The sequence below is a fragment of the Budorcas taxicolor genome, chromosome 2, assembly GCF_023091745.1.
Source record: "Budorcas taxicolor isolate Tak-1 chromosome 2, Takin1.1, whole genome shotgun sequence".
NCBI classification, from domain to species: domain Eukaryota; kingdom Metazoa; phylum Chordata; class Mammalia; order Artiodactyla; family Bovidae; genus Budorcas; species Budorcas taxicolor.
The window spans coordinates 155,059,964-155,081,396 of NC_068911.1; the positions used below are offsets into that span (position 1 = coordinate 155,059,964).

Consider the following 21,433-nt stretch of genomic DNA (forward strand, 5'->3'; position numbering starts at 1 on the left):
ACTGTTCCCCACCCTGGCAACAGCTAGAGGAACCTGAAGACCCAGAGATGGATGGGAGGACATCCTAAGGTGCTTGAGCCCATAAGGTTGTGGGATCACTTCCAAATTCCCCAGAGTCCAAATTCTCTGAGGTTGGTAGACCCGAAGTCTGACTCAGGAGGGCCAGGACAGCAATGTTGCTTGAGACTCCCTGGTTGGTGGTGCCCACTGCAATCAAGTCAGGCAGGGGGGATGGGGAGTGTCTCACATCATGTGAGCAACGGGTCACCAGAGGACGGAGTGGTTACTGGTTTCCCACCTGGTTTCTCAAGAAGGCACCTGATTCTGCATTCCAGCCACTCCTTCCCTGTCTTTGAAAGCTTCAGCCTCCCCTTATTTCTTTCCAAAGTCTCTCTGGAAGCCAAAGCTAGCCCACCGCCTGACTCCTGCAGCAGGAAGCGAGTCTCTTCCAGGCCCCACTCCTGCCTGGAACCTGTAAGCCACCGAGTCCCCATTCTACTCATTGGCAAAGGAGTGACCCTGAAGTGGGCTCGGAAGATGAGTGCCTGCACCCTGCAGATCTGAATCCAGGTTTGGGAGGCAGCATCATTTCTGCTGACAAATTACCCAGAAAGCAGCCGGAGAGTCTGTAGCTCAATTTTGTGAAGGAGGGTGGTGTCCTCCAGCACTATCTGTGCATGTGTAAGATGAAACTGGAGCCTTGAGGACAACAGTAGGATAATTCAACCAAAACAGGATCATAACTTACCACTGCTTCCTCCACCCCCCCTCCCCACAACCCCGTTTCAGATGCCCTTCAGGTGAAACAGACAGCAGCTTCCCCTCCCAATTCTGGAGGAGGGGAGGACAATACCCAGCTCCTAGAAAGCTCTGCCTCCTGGCAGGATTGGATGCAGGGGTCTACAGTCAAGTCAGGTTAAGTGAAGTCTGCCTGGGCCAGGTGACACCCAGAACACAGCTCCCGCACTTGTGGGCCCCAGGCCACAGTCTTTCATGATCTATGGACTTCTTGGGCCTCTGAGAGACAACGACCTTATTCTATCCGGACACAGGCCTTAAGAGGAAATTATGATCTATATGAAATAATGTGCCTGAACTGGAGGGTGCCTGCCACCCAGATCTTTTTTTGCCTTATCTGGAGGGAGTAGCCTCTGAGGGAGGCATCTGACCTCCCGCCAGGTCTCAGGCATCTCAGGAGGCAGTCCTAAGGCTTGAGAGAAATGCAACGGGAAACCGTCAGTTCTTGAGAAATGTTCCCCAGGAAGAAATCAAAATGCCAGATCCTGACCACGCATTTCTTTCGGGCACCAGATTGGTGATTGCTCAGAAATAAACCCAGGCCTATCTCAGAGCCGGACTTAGCAACTGTCATCAGGCTCCCTGCAGTTTTTCGTCAAAAGCTGTGGCGCCTCTGTTCTCCCGCGTTGGAAAATCGGTTGGGATGGGGTCGGATTTAGGGACTAGACGGAAGTGTGGGCATCTCACTGAAATGTGGAGTGGATCAGCTGCAGTGGTTCTGCCCCTGTAGCTGGGGGAGCCGCCCCAGAAGGGGTTCTCAATAAAGAACATATGGTTTGTGAGAAAAGAAGAAAAGGAGGAAAGGAAAAAGAAGGGAGAGAAGGGAGACATAAAAAGTATTTTTTGAAAGGTGGTGAGGGAAGGAGAGAATGAATGTCACAGCAACTCGTCTCCTATTCATGTTCATTTGGTTCTGCAAAAATTATTTTTTATGCAAATAAGGAAGGCAGGATGCCAGAGCCTGTTTGGGGCTGGGGAGGTGGGGGCGGTGGTATGGGGTGGGGAGTTCAGGAGAAGAGTCTTATAGAATACTACCTTAAAAAAATGTCCTGCCCAAATAGGAAAGAGTGAATGTGTTGGGGGCTGGGTGGGAGGTGTTGTTGAAATTTAGAAGAGAAATTCCCGGTAACTGCTCTTCTGGTGTGTGTACGAGATGCAAACACAAAGGACCCCGTATGAAGGGATCCTGGTGTTGAAGGTAAAGATTGAGGGGTCTTGGAAAGGGGGTATTATTGGGAGCAGCCTGGGTCTTGAGGAAGAGAGGAGGTGCGCAGGCCAAATTGGGGGTCTGAAGTGGGGTTCGAGAGCAGAGCTGGGAATGTGCCCATGACCGCTGGGGGAAGCAGGAGGTCTTGGGGTTTCCTTGACATTGGGAGCAGAAAGAAAGGCAAATGACCACATCTGGAACTCCTGCCCCAGGGTGCCTGGAGGGAGTGTCTGGACTGTGAATTCAGATGGAGTGGTGTGGGGTGCAGTGTCCAGTGGGAGGTCCGGGGCAGGATAGGAGCAGAAGGGGTGGGCAGGGAAGGAAGGGAGCAGGGTGGACTAATAGGCCTTTCTCTTTGATCAGGCCAGGTCTCTCTCAGACTCCGAGCCAGCATGGTGAGCCACCACTGCCTCTCGACCTGAATCCCTTCCAAGCCCACAAACAATTTCTCTCCCAGGGGGATTTCACAGGGAGAAGAGTGAGGTGGGTGACACAAGGAACAAGAGAGATCCGGCAGGCTGTTCAAACTCAGCCACAGTGAGGCCCCTGGAGACTAGGGTAGCAGCGCTGTGAGTCTGGGACCTGCGGTCCCTGGGTTTTCAAAGCCAATCGAGGGGTGGGGACTGCACTGCCAACTCGGCAGAGGAAACGCAACAGGTTGGGGAGCTGGAAGAGGCCAGTCTCGGGGAGCACGGGTGGGGACTAAATGGAGATTCTTAGGAAGAGGGTTGCTTGCAGTCTGCCTCCCGACCTCCCCCACCCCTTGGAAGCTCACCTGGCATGAGGGGAGGGGGTTCCTCACCCTGGGGTACAGTCTGATCACTCTTCTTTTCAAAGGTGGAGGAGAGGAGGAAGAGGAGAAAGAAAGGAGGGAGGAAGAAAGAAGAAAAAAACAGAAAAGGAATTCACCACAACCAAAACCGGTTACCTTAGCCCTTCAGATCTCTAGATACTACGATGGACACCATGTTCCTTTCTGGGTCTTAATCTTGCTCTCCATTTCTCTTCCCTGCTGGAAAACACCTATTTCCCTCTTCTAAACGAAGTTTCTCTTTCTGGTGCTGCTGCTGCTAAGTCACTTCAGTCGTGTCCAACTCTGTGCGATCCCAGAGACGGCAGCCCACTAGGCTCCCCCGTCTCTGGGACTCTCCAGGCAAGAACACCGGAGTGGGTTGCCATTTCCTTCTCCAATGCATGAAAGTGAAAAGTGAAAGTGAAGTCGCTCAGTCATGTCCGACTCTTAGCGACCCCATGGACTGCAGCCCACCAGGCTCCTCCGTCCATGGGATTTGCCAGGCAAGAGTACTGGAGTGGGTTGCCATTGCCTGCTCCGGAGACAACCGTTAATCTAGCCTTGGGTTTGGGGTCGAGGAATGGAAGAAAACCTTTGATTTAGAAGTTTGGAGTCGGAAGAACCCTAAGGGGAAACTCTGCAAAGATGAAAACTAATCATCTCATACTGTGAAAGCAATGGAAAGAAGGCAACCAGGAGAAGTCTGAGCTGGAGCAAGCGTTCGATAGAAGTGCAGACCCGGGACTAACAGACTGCCCAGAGTCCTGTCACAGAAAACTGCCCCAGATCCCCTGGGGGCCCCGCGCTCAGGTCACACTGGTGGCTTTTCTTTCCCACCCCACCTCTGGAAAGTCCTGCAAGAGGCATGCTGGCCCCCAGACCCCCAACACCCTGCCCAGGGCCAAGAGTTAAGACAAGTAGCCCCAAGAGAAATGAGCTTCGGAAAGCCTTTCTTCTTCTTTTCATTTCTAAACGAAATCTAATACTATCTGGCTGCAAAAATATATATCACTGGCCCAGAGTCTGAAAGATTAACATTTGGATATGTAGGAAATGTAATCTGCATGGCGAACTGATTCCCAGCGTATCAGTTTAAAGGATAAAGATCAATATCTACATGATGGATATTATATTAATAGGGACATAAATAAAGGCCGAAGAGTCATTCCCCAAACCTTTGAAGCCGCTTCCCCGCTCCTGGGCCCTCCACGCTGCCACTCGGCGGCGTCCCCCACCTGCCGGCCCCCAGCCCCTGCTGGGAGGGAACACTCCCCGCCCCCCACCTCCACTAGGAGGAAATAAGTTTCCGGCTCAAGAGGGAGGGTTTTAATGCAGCTAAGCTCGAGAAAGAGGCAGCACTGTTTTCCGGGGCTGTAGCAGGTGCACAGTAGGCGGGGGGGGGGGGGGGGGGGGGGGGGCGGGGGCGGTATTTTAGCAAAACGCGCCGCTAAGATACTTAGAAACAGAAGACCCCCACGGGGACACACACAGTCACAGGTTCACACACAGGTTCGCACATGCACAGACATATAGAAATCCACACATGGGCATACTAGCCATACAGACACACAAACATCCATTTCTAGATTTGTTTACAAGGTGATACACACTCACACACGTACATTCCCACGCAGGGGTGAATCCCCAGCATTTTCTGCGCGCACTTGGCCTTAGGGATTCGGAACTGGCTTCTTTCCTTCCCACTGCCCTCTCCCTGCATCGACAGAGCCCAGGGATCAGCGATCCCGGCTCCTGGAGGTCCTCACCAGACGGAATGAGGCGGCACCGCAGGGAGCGAACTCGGAGGAGCGAGAGAGAGGCTTGCCCGCGAGGTCCCAACGCATCCTTTGAGGGAGGGGAGGGCCACCTCGACCTAGAGTGGCTGCAGCCTGAGGAAGGGGGTTGCTGAGTCCCGGGGAGCACGTCCCCGAGACGGCGCGGTGAAGGGGTACTGGCTGAGGGACACTCCGATCCGGAATGAGAACGCCTCGGTCCGGGAGTGGCCTGGATACCAGCGGCCCCCTCCACACCGCAAAGCCTGCGCCGCCGAGGGACTTTTCCAAATGCCAATGAATCACCCTTCGCTTCCTCCTCTTCATTAATTAAGAGGGATGTTTGGACAAAACGGTCGTAATCTTTATTAATTACTCAACCCTCGGTGTGCGGTCGCATCCATCAGGCCCGAAGCGAAAGTACTGGGGACGCCTCATCTCTTCCCACAGCGCCTCTGGGGAGCCAGCCAGGAGCCGGCGTTGCCCGCCGCGGGCGCACCTTCCTCGGCTGGCGCTGCAGGGGCGGCCGGAGGAGACGCGGTCCTCGGGGCTACGCCAGGCCTCTCTCAGAGCCCAAAGACGGCTGCGCGCCGGGTTCCTAGAGCCCCGACAGACCCCCGACGTCCCCCGCTCCCGTCCCTCCCGCATCGGGACACTCGTTCGTTTACAAACACACAAACTCACAAGCAGACTCGTTCGAACACATCGCCCGGCCCCCGGTTCTTCTGGCCGCCGCCTCCCCACATAGCTCCCCGCCCTTCTCTTTCAAGCTTGCAGGAGCAGCCGGACTAAAATCCATTCTGCGGAGCCCCGAATACTGGCTGAGCCGTGTTCCAGGGGTGGGGTGGGGGTTCATTTACTCCTGGGTGAACCGACAGGGATGGAGAGCAGAAAACCCAGTCCAGTGGCCCCAAGGACATCCCCCCTCCGCGAGAGAGCTGCCCTGGAGGGCGTGGCTGGAAGACCCTAGAAGCCTTCCAGGAGAGGGTGGGCAGGGTGCAAAAGGACGCTTGCTTTGCATAGGAGGGGGTGGTATTGGGGAGGGGGCTCTACTTCTTGGCTGAGAAATCGGGAAAACTCCAAGACTCCAGGTCCCTTGAGGGGAAGCTGGCTGGAGATGGGGGTCACCAAATTCAGGTTCCTTCCAGGCAGCCCTACAGTACTCTGTCCTCTGAGGGCAGAGACCCTTGGGCTCACTCAGGAAAGAGTCCTGGGATAGGATGTCTGTAGACCACCCCCCTCAACCTGGTCAGGACTGGTCTCTTGGTCTGAGCTCCTCTCACCCCCACCCTCACCCCTCCAACACTATGCTAAGCAGGTCCAATCCTCTCTGGGCTTTGAACCTGCACCATCAGAGATGAGATTCTTCTACTGGAGCCCCTTAAAGAGATTCTGGCTGATTAAAGGGGAGGGGGGCAATTCAGGGCACAAATCTAATAGGGTAATTATTTCCAGGGCCATAGCAGCTGAGGTGGGTGCTCCACAAGCTCTCTTCGTGGCCTCTCTGGGCTGAAACAGTGAGGATCCGACCTCAGGGAATGTAGGGTGCACTCTTAGCTGCCTCTCTTGGTTTTTGCAACCTCAAGTCTGGCATGGGGGTTGGGCACCCAACCTCCCATGCCCTAAAGGACTGGTCCATCCACCCTTGCATCCTTCAGCGTCCAAGGCCAGCGGGCTTTTCAGAGCTTCCCCAGCAGACTGAATGTCTCTCCACGCAATCCCAGCTTTTCTCATGATTACGGTGCCCAAAGCTACCAAGCCCTGGCCTGCGCCCTGGGGACGTGAAGGCCTGAGGAGAACGGGAATGTGCTATCCTGCTTTGGGCCGAGCTGGCCAGGCCAAGAGGTGCAGAATGCGATGGCTGGCACGCACCACCCTCCTGGCTTAAGCTTCATCCTCTGAATGCATCATCTCCTTCTTTCCTGCTGCTTCCTCTGTGTGGAGGCTGGGTACACTCCATGTCCCACAGTCTCTCAATCATTCCTTCCCTCTTCTGAAAAAATTTTCATTAAATGTACGGGTTCCTTTACCCACTGGTCACCCCCAGGCCCCGAGACACTTGTAAGCCTGGCCTTTGAAGTCTTTCCCTGGGGCAGTTTTGATTATCTTACTCTACGCACTGAATGGTTGACTTGTCCTCTGGCTGAGTCCCAGAGCCACCCCAGAGCTTTTCGTTTATTACACACATACTTACTGAGCTTCTATTATGCACAGTTCCAAAAGCTAGGGCTAACCTTGTGATGAAAACAAACCAGAGTCCTCATCCTGACAGAGCCGAAGTCCCAGAAAATAACCAAAAAATAAATAAATAGATGCAACTTGTCAGGAGATTGACTGTAAGTTTGCAGCTCAGCTCTGAAGAAGCTCAGAGGGCCTGCGGGGAGAAGGGGTATGCAACCCTGGGGTGAGATGGGGTTGGCATATTGCTATTTCAAAAGAGTAATTTGGGGGCAGGCTCAGTAGAGGTAGGTTTCTGCAGAGAGCTAGGGTTGGAAGGAGTGATTGCTAAAGGAAGGAAAAGGGTGAAGGTGAAAATACCCAGTAGATGGACAACAGCTTAAGGAGCTACTACCGCCAGTGGGCGGGGCGTTCTGACGTCATCCTGGCGAACTAGGGGCGGGATCTGACCTAGAAAGAGGAAACTTTGGAGGCTGCAAGTCCCTCCAGATGTTTCCCACTGTTCTCTTTCCAAAGACACTTCATTCCAACTACTGAAGGAGTGACAGGGGGACTGAATCTTGCCACCAACAAAGGGAGCTTTCCTTGGAGCCATCCCTCACCCCACCTCTGAGAGTAAGGTAGATGTCACTGTTAGGGGTCAGGAGATTGAGATTTCCCTGTCGCTCTCTTCCAGGTGTCCCTGGCTCAAAAATTCAGCATGAGCTTGAGCGTATTCTTCTCCTCGATGCCCATGGTCCACAAGTTGAATTTTTATTTGAAAGAAAATGGGGGACCCAGATGTCCAGGTGTCTTGGTGTCCAGGTCCCCCCAGTCATCTGGACCTGTCATTCCTGCTCCCTAACTAGGAGAAAACTCCTTGCAGGCTGGAGAGAGTTGGGCAGACTATACATGCCCTGCTTCGCATAGCAAGTATGCATGTCCCTCCTAAATGATTCCCACGTCCGCTACCATTCGGAGGGGAAGGGGATAGAAAGGACTCCAGAGGAGGAGCCCAAGACCCTAGCAAACCAGTCATCTTTCCCCAACCTTGTGAGGTAAATGGGAAAAAACCAGCAGGACCATACAGGAGAGAATGTCTTCACAGGGCTTCATACATTATTAATAGAAAGGCTTAGTAGCTCAGTCGGTAAAGAATCCTCCTGCAATGTAAGAGAATGGGGTTTGATCCCTGGGTCGGGAAGATCCCCTGAAGAAGGACATGGTAATCCATTCCAGTATTCTTGCCCAGAGAATTCCATGGACAGAGGAGCCCAGCAAGCTACAGTCTATGTTGTCAGAAGAGCTGGACACAACTTAGCGACTGAACCACCACCACTGCCACTGTGAAGGTCTGGGGTCAAAGGAACCAGCAGATGCAGTAGAGACAACAGCAGGTAGCCCCCTGTGGGGGTCTGAAAGAGGGCCACGGTTTTCTCAGAACAGCAGGGGACACACTGCTCAACAAAAAGGAGCAGTTCTTACTTGTCAGAAAACAACTGAGAAAGCAAAGTCCTACTCGATTTTGGAGCTACTTGATAGGGGAGAACTCTCCCTCCTAAAGGAAATCAGTCCTGAATATTCATTGGAAGGACTGATGCTGAAGCTGAAACTCCAGTCAATATTTTGGCCACCTGAGGCGAACAACTGACTCATTTGAAAAGACCCTGATGCTGGGAAAGATTGAAGGCAGGAGGAGAAGGGGACGACAGAGGATGAGATGGTTGGATGGCATCACCGACTCAATGGACATGAGTTTGAGTAAATTCTGGGAGTTGGCAATGGACAGGGAGGCCTGGTGTGCTGCAGTCAATGGGGTCATAAGAGTCGAAAACGACTGAGCGACTGAAATGAACTGATAAGGGAGAAAAACAGAAAGTGTGAACCTGCAGCAGAGGTAAGAAGGCCCACGCGGAAAGGGAATTCCTGGGGCATCTCAGATCTGTTTTCTATCTCCACAGCAGGCTGAGGAGGTTCTCAGACAGCCTGGGTTGCTGCCCTGTGTAACGAGATCATGAGTCATCCTTGTAATAGAAAGGATCATCACATGTCCCCCAGAACAAGGTCATGTTTCCAAGTAGGGCAGGTGTGCAGCGCACTCTTCTTCTCTGATTGGTGAGGAAGCTACAGTATCAGAAGAGCAAACAGTGTGGTTTCATTGGGCAGGATGACCAAGGTGGTGGGAGCTAGATTCTGGGGGCACTGTGAACTCTGGAGGGATTGGCAAGTCACTCTGGGAGAGGAAATCAAAGATTTCTGAGCTCAAAAAACAGGAAAGGACCCTGAAAACTGAAGTTCTCAGAGACAGACAAAAGAGAAGAAATTGAAAAGTCCTGGAAAAGAAGAGAATTGCTTTAAGATTGAAAAGAGAGGGAGAGAAAATGACAAAATACTGAAGAAATATGATAAGATATTTCTGATTTTGAAAGTTCTACTTGACATTAGTCAAGGTGGGCTCATAGTAGACAGTAGACTGTTTCTGATTTGAAGGATACATTTGTGCTGGGAAAAGTCACCTGAATCCCCATTTCACTGTTCCAGAATATGTGGGGTGGGGGGGATAGTTGTATACTAGGGGACAACAGGATACAGAGGGTTGTGAGGAAGAAAAAGATATTAGGAAGAAAAGTATGAAAGTGATGATCCTTCTATGTGCCAGACAGAGCACACATATCCTTATTTAGTATTGACTTAAGAATATGTCATTTAGTTTGCTCCCATGGTTTTATAATTAATTTGTGTTAAAAAAAAAAAAGACAAGGAGAAATAGAGATTGGACTTTGCCAGCTCACACACTATACAAGTGCAGGTTGATAGGAGAAAGGATGCATAAAATCAACACTTGGACCAAATCCTTTTAAGGGTGATTTAGTTGCTAAGTCATGTCTGACTCTTATGACCTCATGAATCATAGCCCGCCAGGCTCCTCTGTCCAAAAGTACCAAAGTAGGGAGATGAGGCTTATCTTTTACACTGCACAGCATGCAGGATCTTACTCACCTGACCAGAGACCCAGCCTGAATCCCCCGCAGTGGAAGCACAGATCCTCAGCCTCTAGACCCCCAGAGAAGTCCTACATCAAGCTTTTCTGATGCCATCATCCTCTCGACACCACCACAGGTGGGGGCTAAGCCATTTCCCCATCACCTGTCACAGTCTACCTGCCAGGAATCAGACCACACTTTCCAGAAGACTTCTCAGAACATGCCTGGTGTCCTGGGTTTGGGAGAACAAGTGCTCAGAAAGCCGAACAACTCCTTGGTCCAGAGGCTTGGGTTCCCCATCTCGAATAAACTATCTTGGGAAAACAGGGGAAATTGTGCAGTGACAATAGAACTTAATGATACTGGCACATTTTCATTTTATAATGAATTAATAGTAATATAATACTATCTAAGAGTAATAGCATATATGCATTGAGCATTTCATAAGTACTGGCATTTTCAGCCCTTTACAAAGACGAATTTACTTACTGTTTAAAACCACAAAATTGTATCCAGTTAAAATGAGAAAAAAGAGGACCAGCGAGTTTACTTAACTTGCTCTAGGTCACACAGCTAGCAAGCAACAAAACTAGGATTTAAACCCCAGACAATGTGGTGTTGTCACTCCTGTTCAATCAGAAGCCCAACAAGTTTCTAACTCTCCAATCAGACCCCCAAAGGGATGGGATCTGGGAGCTGGCCAAATACTTTACCTCTCACTGTTTGCTCTGTTCTGTAAATAAATTTCAACAAAAGTGAAGTGAAGTCGCTCAGTCGTGTCCGACTCTTTGCGACCCCGGGGGACTGTAGCCCACCAGGCTCCTCCGTCCATGGGATTCTCCAAGCAAGAATACTGGTTCAGTTCAGCTCAGTCGCTCAGTCGTGTCCGACTCTTTGCGACCCCATGAATCGCAGCACGCCAGGCCTCCTTGTCCATCACCATCTCCCGGAGTTCACTCAGACTCATGTCCATCGAGTCCGTGATGCCATCCAGCCATCTCATCCTGGGTCGTCCCCTTCTCCTCCTGCCCCCAATCTCTCCCAGCATCAGAGTCTTTTCCAATGAGTCAACTCTTCGCATGAGGTGTCCAAAGTACCAGAGCTTCAGCATTAGCATCATTCCTTCCAAAGAAATCCCAGGGTTGATCTCCTTCAGAATGGACTGGTTGGATCTCCTTGCAGTCCAAGGGACCCTCAAGAGTCTTCTCCAACACCACAGCTCAAAAGCATCAATCCTTCAGCACTCAGCTTTCTTCACAGTCCAACTCTCACATCCATACATGACCACAGGAAAAACCATAGCCTTGACTAGACGGACCTTAGTGGGCAAAGTAATGTCTCTGCTTTTGAATATACTATCTAGGTTGGTCATAACTTTTCTTCCAAGGAGTAAGCGTCTTTTAATTTCATGGTTGCAGTCACCATCTGCAGTGATTTTGGAGCCCAAAAAATCAAAGTCTGACACTGTTTCCACTGTTTCCCCATCTATTTCCCATGAAGTGATGGGACCAGATGCCATGATCTTCGTTTTCTAAATGTTGAGCTTTAAGCCAACTTTTTCACTCTCCTCTTTCACTTTCATCAAGAGGCTTTTTAGCTCCTCTTCACTTTCTGCCATAAGGGTCGTGTCATCTGCATATCTGAGGTTATTGATATTTCTCCTGGCAATCTTGATTCCAGCTTGTGTTTCTTCCAGTCCAGCGTTTCTCATGATGTACTCTGTGTATAAGTTAAATAAGCAGGGTGACAATATACAGCCTTGACGTACTCCTTTTCCTATTTGGAACCAGTCTGTTCCTTCTCCAGGGGATCTTCCTGACCCAGGGATTGAACCCAGGCCTTCCACATTGCAGGCAGATGCTTTGCCCTGTTCTGTAAATTAATTTCAACAAAAGTTACCTTTAATGCCTCTGGGAGGCACCGATCTATCTTATCTCGATTGAAAATAATTTGGAAATCTACTCCATGTCAGTTCCCTTCAAAACGCTTCCAGTAATATAATCCCACTTTAAATTTTTTGTTTATTTTAAACAATCTTTTTTTCTTACTCCCAGTTAGAGTTTATAACTCTGTCTTCCCAGGTGGAGAAGAACCAGAGACGCTTAACATCATTCAGCCGCCTCTAATTCGGGCTGGAGGACACGTGGCAGGCAGCTGATGCATGTTTGCAGAAGGAATCCAAATTTTCGTGCCTCCCGCGGATCAGCGCTCTATTTGGAACGTGTCGTGGGCCGGGCTTCTTGAAGTTCTCGTAGGCGCAAAGCCGGGTGGTGAACCTCGCTTAGGATGCCCGCGACGCTGGTGCGGAAAACCGCGAGGAATTTCCAAAAGGAAACCGAACACACCAGAGGTACTTCCAAGTCTCCATCCCTTGGTGTCCATGTTCCGCTGACCCACGCTGGAAAAACGCGGTGGTGGTGGGGACTGCGAAAGCCGCCGGGGAAATGGGAAAGACGGCGGGGGGCTGGAGCGGGTTTTTGGCTTCTCTGTTATTTTTAGGGAATAGATGCGAATGCAGAACTTTGGGACGGGCGCTAGGATGGGCCCGTGGACATCCAAGAATGGTAACGACGCCACCCGATCAGAGACCTTCAGACTCTGAAATCCGGGCGTCACAAAATCCGGAGAGTAAGGGCTGAAGGAAGACCAGTTTTCATACAAAGGCAAAACAAACAAGCCTTTAAGTCTCTTTACTGAGTGGCTAGGTTGACAGGATACCGCACCAGCGGGTTCTCATGCGCTCTACACCGTGGGTTGGTGACAGCGTTGTTGTGCCTTCTGCTTCACCCGGGCCCGCGCCTGTCCTTCGGGATCGCCAGTGTAGGGGTTGCTGGGCTGGGGATTGGGGTCGGGGGCTGCAAAGAGGTCACGTTTGTGTCGCCCCAGTTGTGCGGGAACCAGCCCGTTGCCCCGGGCGGTCTCGAGTTCTCTTCTGCACCGGAGGCTGCGCCGGTGCGGGCACAGGCCGGCCCCAGGAGGCAGATGCCATCCCACCCTCCCAGGAGCCTCCCCGGGAACTTGTCGCGGTGGCTGCCCCGGCCCCGGGTTCCCGCGGAAGGGTGAGCCTCCGCTTTCCGCCCAAGAGTCCTTGCATTCAGCCACGACCGTCTCCGGCGTCCGCGTTCAAAGGGGGAGAAATCAAGGTAATGCCCCCGCCTTCCACCGCCCGCCAGCCGCCGAGTCTCAGCACAAATCCCTTTACACCTGGGTCCCAGAGCGTGGAATTAATTTGCACGCTGATCGGCTACTCGGAAGGGTCTTTTTTTTTTTAAAAAAAAAAGTAACTCTTCTAGCAAATATTTTTAAACAGGACTTTCTGAGCTGGATCTGCTCTCAGGCCCACACCTGTCGGCGACCAGCGGCTTCGCCCTCAGCTGCCATGGTCGATGACACCCAGAGCTGTCAACTGGCCAGGTTTTGTTAATTTAACCTCTAGACTTTTCCTGGTTATCCACATAATCCGCCCTCAAATCCCCACGCTGTCACCGAATTTTGATAACTCGCGGGATTTGGAAAAGCACACACTTTTTTTGAGGGGCCGAGGGGAGCCCACGGAAAAGCCTTGGGGAGGCGCAGCTTTCATCCCCACTACATTAGGAAAGACCACGAAGGGCGCCAAATTGGGCTGCAAATATTTACCTAACTTTCCTGGGAAGACAAAGTCAACAGGAGTGTGTGAGTGTGTGTGTGCAGAGAGAAAGCGATAGAGACACAGAGAGAATGTCAGAAAGTGGAGCAGCAATCAAATAGTTATTCAAATTATGGCCACTTCCAAAATCCAAGCATTTGTCCACAATCTCCCAGTTTCTTAGAAACCTGGCGGCCTTTCGTTCATTAAAGTGAGATTAGGGAGAGCGTCGCATTTCAATAAAAAACGTTGTGAAGTATAATGGATTTCAAATCTCGCTGCCCAGTAGAATCACCTGCGGCGCCTTTTAAAAATACTGATGCGCCTCCCCTGCTTACCCGCATCCCTACTCCCAGACCAATTAAAGAAACGTCTCTGCGGGCGGGACTGGTGCTTTCGCTTTTTTTTTTTTTTTTCTTAAGCGCTCTAGGTAATTCTAACCTGTGGCCAGAGCCGAGAACCTCTGCTAAGGCTCCAATCAGGAAACAAGTTTGTTGTGTGTGAATTTAATAAGAAATTGGCTCTAGGGACAAATCTTGCAGAGTTCAGTTCCAAAGTTTCTTCCGCGCAAAAACTATCTACTTCACAACTTGAAGTTAATCCTTCCCCCAAGCTGCAAGTCAGGTGCAATTGTTCTCTACCTCTCAAGTTTGACTGCAAACTACTTTTAAATACACGCACACTAGACATATAAATCCTATCAAAGTATCATTTCCATATGATAAGGAGTTTCATCATTGTGGTCAGAGATAGCTGAATCATTCAAATACAACCAGACCATGGTTCTTGAGATAATAATTGCTGAAATAAAAGTGTTCTGTTCTTGCAAAGATTAAATGCTTTCACTCCCGTTTATTTTGGAATGTGTGTTTGTAATATTAGGGGTTAGGAGAACTTTTTTGCACATCTTCTCTACCCTCTTTCTTCCCACATCAGCATTTCCCCTCTTCCACCCCGTGGAGATGTGGTATTTCTAAACCAAAGATAATCCAATTTTACATGCAAAGACAATTTCTTCTAAGGGAAGTGTGCACATTCTTCCTGAGCTCCTAGGAATATTTTTGGAAATTGAACATTAAATACTCTCATTTCCCTGAATGTATTTCAAGAATGATGGTGAATTTATGACAAAAAAGTTTGCCTCTTGCCTCAGGTATGACTGATGGATAGAAACAATGCTAGGGGTGTGTATTACAAAGCTTTCCTTAAATGAACAATGGAAAGAAATCTAGCAAAAGATAGACAAAATCTCTCATGATTTCTTTATTCATATAACTCAGAACTAAGATCTGACTGCAGTCATTTCTAATATTCATTTCAGAAATATTTACTGTAGCAAATACTATTCTGCAGACAAACTCACACTATAACATATACAATAAAAACATATTATTTCAAAGAAAGAAGTATGCAATTTACCTTAACAAGGATGCAGTCCAATGCTGAAGGCATGAACATAATTGTCTTTGTATCATAACAGAACTTTAAAATACAAATATTAGCTAACAGGAATTAAGTTAATAAAGAGGATGAGTTGGATCACAGACTAATGGCGGATTACTCAGCTACTGAGATTATACATTTAGCCAATCTATGAAGGATAATTTATGTAACGTGGCAAAGACTGAAGAATTAATAAACCGGGGGGTAACAAATAATGAGAAATTTGATAGATCTTAACATAAATGTTGTGAGGAAATGTTACTGCAATGTAAACGTATCCCAAATATGTAGGTGCTGCTGGCTTTGGAGGGGATGGTTCAGACATGCTTATAAAGAAGGAAGCCAAAAGGCATCACATCTTGAAATCTTGCAGTGCAGAAAATGATTAGAAATGGAAGCCAAATGTCTTTTAGTTTCTTCAGTGTCTGCTTTCACTGACTATATTGCAATCAGAGTTTCATTGTGCTTGAACTGATTTTTATCAAAACTCAAGATGCTTTGGGGGTATATTTTTTCACCTTTGAAAACTCCACATGAAGTTGGGAAAACCAATTGTTTCCCTAAGTCCCCCAGGGTTTCATGAGGTACTGAGTGGCAGTGTGCGTAAATGGAGCCAAGGCATCTAACATTTAGAACAGGGTTTCCCATTAAGGCAAGTCAACAGACTAGTTAACTGTCACTTACCATATACCTAGAGCTGGTTAAGGTTTTTGTGGATAGAATGGGTGACCAGACAAGTTTTCTTCTCTTGTTTCCATTCTGCTTACAGGAGACTGAGATAAAGCATATAACAAATTAGACCACTGCAGATAGTAGTATTAAGAAAAAAGAGAAAACTTCAGTAGATATTCCCTTAGGAATAGAGTGGTCAGGGTAGATCTCTCTGTGCTGCTGTGCTTAGTCGCTCAGTCGTGTCCGATTCTTTGTGACCCCATAGACTGTAGCCCACCAGGCACCTCTCTCCATGGGGATTCTCCAGGCAAGAATACTGGAGTGGGTTGCCATGCCGTTCCTCAGTGGACTTCCCAACCCACGGGTCGAACCCAGGTCTCCCGCATCGCGGGCAGATTCTTTACCAGCTGAGCCACCAGGGAAGCCCTTCTCTGGGGAGGTGATATTGGACCCTTGCAAGCCTGAATGAAAGCAAAACTATAGATCCACATAGGGATTGTTTCCAAAGTATTTTCACCTGTATTCCCTCTTTTGTATACAAGTCTTTATATCAACCCCAAAAGGAAAGGAGGGCTGATTCTTTTTGTTCCCATTTTGTAGATGAGGAGCCTGAGACTCAAAGAGGTTAAATGACTTGCCAAGGTCCTTCCAAGAAAAGATAAAGTTAGTTTTCAGACTCATAACTGCTGATGATGTTACTGATTTTCAGAATCCAAACCGATATTCTTTATGGACGTGGACCCTGTTCACCAAATCATATTACATTCAGAGGCCAAGTATTTAATCTATCACTCCAAGATGAGTTTCTTTCACTTGAAATTTAGATGCTATTGAAGTCTCACGATAATTCTACCTAATCACAATAATTCTACCTAACAGTCTCAGAACGTAAGCAGAACCTGGACCATGGAAACCACAAGTTCTTGAGCATGTGTGCAGCCCAGACCAGTCTGGCATTTTGCAGTGACTTTACTGGTGGTTTATATTCATTAGCTAGAGATGTGCTCACGACTGAGTTACTGCATTTTTATAAGAAAGGAGTCTTCCACTTTGACAAGAGTCCTCCAGACATCTCCTTGGTCACTTCAACAATTACTGCTAAATTCATGCTCTAAGGTGATGGTATTCCAGGACTTTCCAAAGGAGGTGGAAATGATGAAGTTATATCTGCAAAATAGGGGGCACCTGAATGCCAGAAAACCACTCGAAGTTTGAAAAATGTTTTCCATCACCTCATCCTGCCACTCAATTCCTGATAAAGAATTTAGAAATTAGCACTAAAACAAAGCAAAAAAGTGAAGAAAAAAACAATCTCTCCGTGTTCAGGTACTGAGCTCCTAATTGTATCTACTTGATTTTAAAGTATTCACATTTCTCATTATAAGAGCTCTACATGTATACAACCTATGAAAGAAGTGCAATGTGGCTTGTATAGTGACTCAGGCAATTCAAAGATGTCTTTCTCATTTATGAGCAATAATTCAGTTTATGTCATTGTTGTACCTTCCTCTCTGGAACACAAATTCAAGCAAGCTGGTCCCCAAGTAACTTTAGACACACTTCTAGGTTGTCAATTTGAGGGAATGAAATAGCAAACACATGGGTGTGCACACATGTGGATGTACACATGGTTACATTCACAAAGCCAAGTTCTGTTACTAGCACGTACTATACATATACGTGTAATTGCACGTGTACAACTGAACATCTGTGAATGCTAGAATCTCAGCACTGCAGGCAAACAAAGTATAAAAGATAAAAATGAATATAGAAATTAAAATAGCCCAAGTAACTTGTTGGAGGTAAAAGCAAATTGAAACCAATCTCTGGAATGTGATTGTTCATATTAGGAACCTGAAAACATTTTACAGAAACTGAGAACAAAATCTGACAACAGAGTTTCATTTGAGGGGAATTCTGTAGTAGTGGGTGGGTAAAACTTTAAAATACAACGGATCTCACTTGGCCTTCAGGAGTTCCAGTAATTCCATGAAATGTCCTTGTAGTGCATTCCCACCTGTGAATTATCTCTCAGCTCTATTCAAAATGTGAAATTAGAATCTGGATGAGGATATGTGTATTTCAGAAAAATAAGTGCTGCCCAAATAACATGGGCATGAGCATGAGTGATTTTCCCATGAAATAAGTTTCATGAAAACAGGTTTTTCTAGAAATACTTCTTGTTTTTATTGACAGTGCAGACATAAAACACATCATATTGCAATTCCTAAATTACAGCCATACCACTTATCAATGGCCAGTAAATTACTTCACTCTATGGTAGATACAAATGCTCCATTCAAGTTCAGTTAATAGAATAGTGTCAGGATATCATGCAGACAGCTTGCATAAATGCATGAGGAATAACAGCATACCCTCAATAGCTTCTGTGGTGTTTAGGCATGAAAACTTTGTCTTATTCCAAACTTCAAAAGATGGAATAAAGAATGTTTTCATATAAAACACATTTGGATCAACTATTTTTTTTCTTTAAAAAAGCATTGAATCCACCTGCAACATACACTCCAGTTAATCTTTTCAGTTACAAAACCGGATAGATATATATTCTGTTTCATCTAATGTGATGAGAAGTGAACATTTCAGTGATTTCTAACAATATCAAATAGCTACATTCAAAATAATATATATTTGTAATCAAAGGAAAAAAGACTTGGTATTTGATTTATCGGTTTCGTCTTTGGGCAGTATTTTCTTTTTTATCAGATAATTGAAAGTCAGTTATTTCACAGTATAAAAATCTTGAATCAACTACCAACACGCGTTTATTGTATGCCCCTCATTTCGAAATGTATTCGGACTAGAGGTATGGGAGAAATATTACTGCTTATCAAACAACTTTTCCAGAAATTTTAATGCATAAGTTTTCCAGATTTATATACTCTAAAATAAATTATTTTAAAAATGAAATTAAGAAAAAAGGCAGGGGAAGCCTACAGTTTCTATTCTGCACGAATAGCTTTCAGTATCTTCCAGGTGGGGGCAACAGTAAGTCAGTTTTGAGAGGAGAAGGGAGAACGGGCTCTTGAAGCTCCCTGAGTCCAGTTACAGAAGATGAAATGACTTCCTGGTAGCAACATCGAGAATAAAGCGATCACAAGTTTCCAGGAGGTGGGACTTCTTGGACTCTGTCGGGCCACTAACGGAAGGATCCACCGCCCAGTGCGCTCCACCACCATTCTGCTCGAAATAATCTGGACGCAGATGAGGGCGCGCACGCGCGCTGAGCACCTGCTCAATTGCGCACAGATGCTGGGCGGTTGTTCTATCCAGCCTTCCCACGCGTGACGCCCCCGAAGGTTGTACATCACTCTCAGCGAGCCGGCTCACTCACTCTCCAGGACCTCCAGGGGGGCAGGGAGACCTTTCTCTCACGTTCACATCTCATTCGTTCTTCCTCAGAACAACTTAAGTCCATTCACAACTGCTGCGGGCGTGCGCGCGCGCTCACCCATACCCTTAAACGCCCAAGTCACGGCAGTCAGAAAAACAGCTTCCAGGAGAGGCCATGGGTGTCCCACTCCTCTTTCCTCCTCTTTATGCAAATCTTCGCACTCCGGAGAGGGATGGTTGTGCATTCTGGCGAGGATGAGGACGGTGCATGGAGGGGGCTGACCTTGAATAGTCCACGGAGACGTAACTCCCCACCAGCATCCCTGCCTCTTCGGTTTCCCTCTCTGGCCCAGCACGAAGTGGACGGTAAAGGGCAGAGAGGCGGAAAACCGAGGCTCCTCAGTGGCCGGGTGGCGAAGGGGTGAGCGTCTGGGGCCCAAGGGGAGAGGGCGGAGAAGCTCGATCGCACGGGACCAGAAGCCCCCTCCACTAGGGCCACGCGGGGCTGCAGGTGCGCGAGGGAGGCCAGGCGTGCGGCCCCGCTACGTGCCGCTCCTCCGCGCGCCGCTCGCCGCTGCCACCGCCCGCGCCCTCGGCCCGCCACCGCCCCCGGCCGAGCCCGGGGCCGCGCCCTCGGGCCGGTACTTGAGCCAGCAGATGATCCAAGTGATGACGACCGAGAAGAGCGCCAGGATGCTGGCCACCGACAGGCAGATGGGCCCCACGGGCGAGGGCGAGGGCGAGCCGGCTGCGGGGGCTGCACCAGAGGGCGCCCCGCCCCCCGAGGGGGCCCCGCCGCCCACGCCGCCGCCGCCGTAGTGGTTGACGAAGATGAGGCCGGTGAAGAGCAGCACCACCATGGAGAGGAAGGAGAAGACAACGCACACGCAGCCGGCGGTGAGCGCGGCGCGCTTGCAGTTCTGGCAGCTCTCGTAGTTGCCCGGCGCGCGCAGGCCGGCGCGGGCGCGTGGTCCTCCGGCGGAGTCCTCGGAGGACGCCTGCGGCGGCGGCGGGGCCGGGGCCTCGGCGGCCGACGGGACCGAAGTGGGCGCTGGGCGGCGCGCGGGCAGCGGCGGGAGGCGGTCCTGGGGCAGCGGGTCGTGCGCGGCGCGGAGGGCCAGCGGGAAGGCCTCGGCGAGCTTAGTGTTGTTGGGCAGGCCGTGCACGCGGCTGTCGGGCAGCGGCGTGCGGTGGCGGCACACAGGGCAGGCGATGGCGCCGGGCGGGCCGTGCCAGGGCGGCGGGCGCGGCGTGCGCTCAGGCGCGGCGGCGGCGGCGGCGGCGGCGCGGAGCTGCAGCTGGCTCAGGCACTCCTGGCAGAAGGTGTGCAGGCACGCCAGCAGCTTGGGCGCGCGCCGGTCTGCGTCGAAGTAGTTGTAGCAGATTTTGCACTCGTAGTCCTCGAGCGGAGGGAGGCCGGGGACCGTCACCGCTGCGCTCCGGGCCCCCGCCTCCCCGCCGTCCCGGGCTCGCCCCGCGGTGCCCCCGGTTCCAGTAGAGCTCCCGGGACTGCTGGTTGGGCTCCGATCGCCGCAGCCGCCGCCGCCGCTGTCGCTCGCCGGCTCTGCCATGGCATGATCCGCCCCTCATCGGGGGCAAGGTGAGGCGCCTTGCTCCCCCTGCGCCGCCGTCTCGGCTCCGGGAGGGGAGGAGGCGCTTCTGCCGCCCCCGACCGGCTGCTGTCGCCTGGCGGGGGAGGCACCGCTGGCTGTGCCGGGCGGGGGCGCAGCGGCGGCCGCCTCCCACGCACCCCCCCCCCCCAACTACCCCGAGGAGGCGCGGGCGTCGCGGTCCCTCCCAGTCCCCGGGAGCCTCTCTGCCCAGTCCCCCTTGGACCTCTCAAGGCGACTTCCCTGGCCAATTTGGATGTCGGAATTGAGAGTTGAGGGCGGGTGGGAAGTTGGAGGGAGAGCGATGCGGGAATGAAATCTGGGGTGCGGCTGCTTAAGAACCAGAAACCAGTGCAACACCCTCCTCATATTCGGAGGGGTAGTGGGAAACCTGGTACTCCTTTTTCCTTCTCCTCTCCCACTCGCCCCCTCCCGCTACATCCTTGCTGTTCCGTATTTATCCTCCGGAGTCAGGGGCTACGACCCTGGTGGAGCCTCCGCTCCCCAGCCCCCTCCAGGAGCTCACCGGTGATGTAATACGGGACCCGCGCTGGGAGAGGAAGCGGCAGACTCCGCGGTGGCGGCAGCTGAGGTTCTTATCCTTCGTGAAAACCGTGATCTCGTTTCTCCGTCCAAGGGCGAAAGCTAGTCATCACCAAACCATTTACACTTTCCGCTTTTATTAGCAAAGCCCAGGCGGCCCTGCAGCGTTCTTCTCAGGGTGGAAGCCGAGAGATGGCATTTTCCTCTTAACCATCTAGAGGAAAATTTGGGAGCTGAAAAGTACGTTTTCCTCCCCTGAAATATCGCTTCCTGAAGGAGGCATGAAGACACCGACTCACTGATTTCCTAACGTTGACCCTTAGGGATGGAGGTCGCTACTTGGTGGCTGTGCATATGTTTACAGACCAGAAAGGGGAAATGTTATTGGCACAGAGGTTCACAGAATTTCAAGGTCCAGCTTAAATCTACCCCTGGCATCACTCCCCACCGTGGTCGACTTAAACTTTTAACACAC

At 50.1% G+C, this 21,433-nt stretch overlaps 1 protein-coding gene across 1 annotated transcript; it reads right to left on the reverse strand.

Moving 5' to 3' along the window:
- Nucleotides 1–19,347: 19,347 nt before the first annotated feature.
- LOC128061546 (RING finger protein 223) lies at nt 19,348–20,376 on the reverse strand. The gene has a single exon (XM_052653919.1). It carries the CDS (start codon nt 20,374–20,376, stop codon nt 19,348–19,350), a length of 1,029 nt encoding a protein of 342 aa, XP_052509879.1.
- Between the last annotated feature and the right edge of the window lie 1,057 nt (nt 20,377–21,433).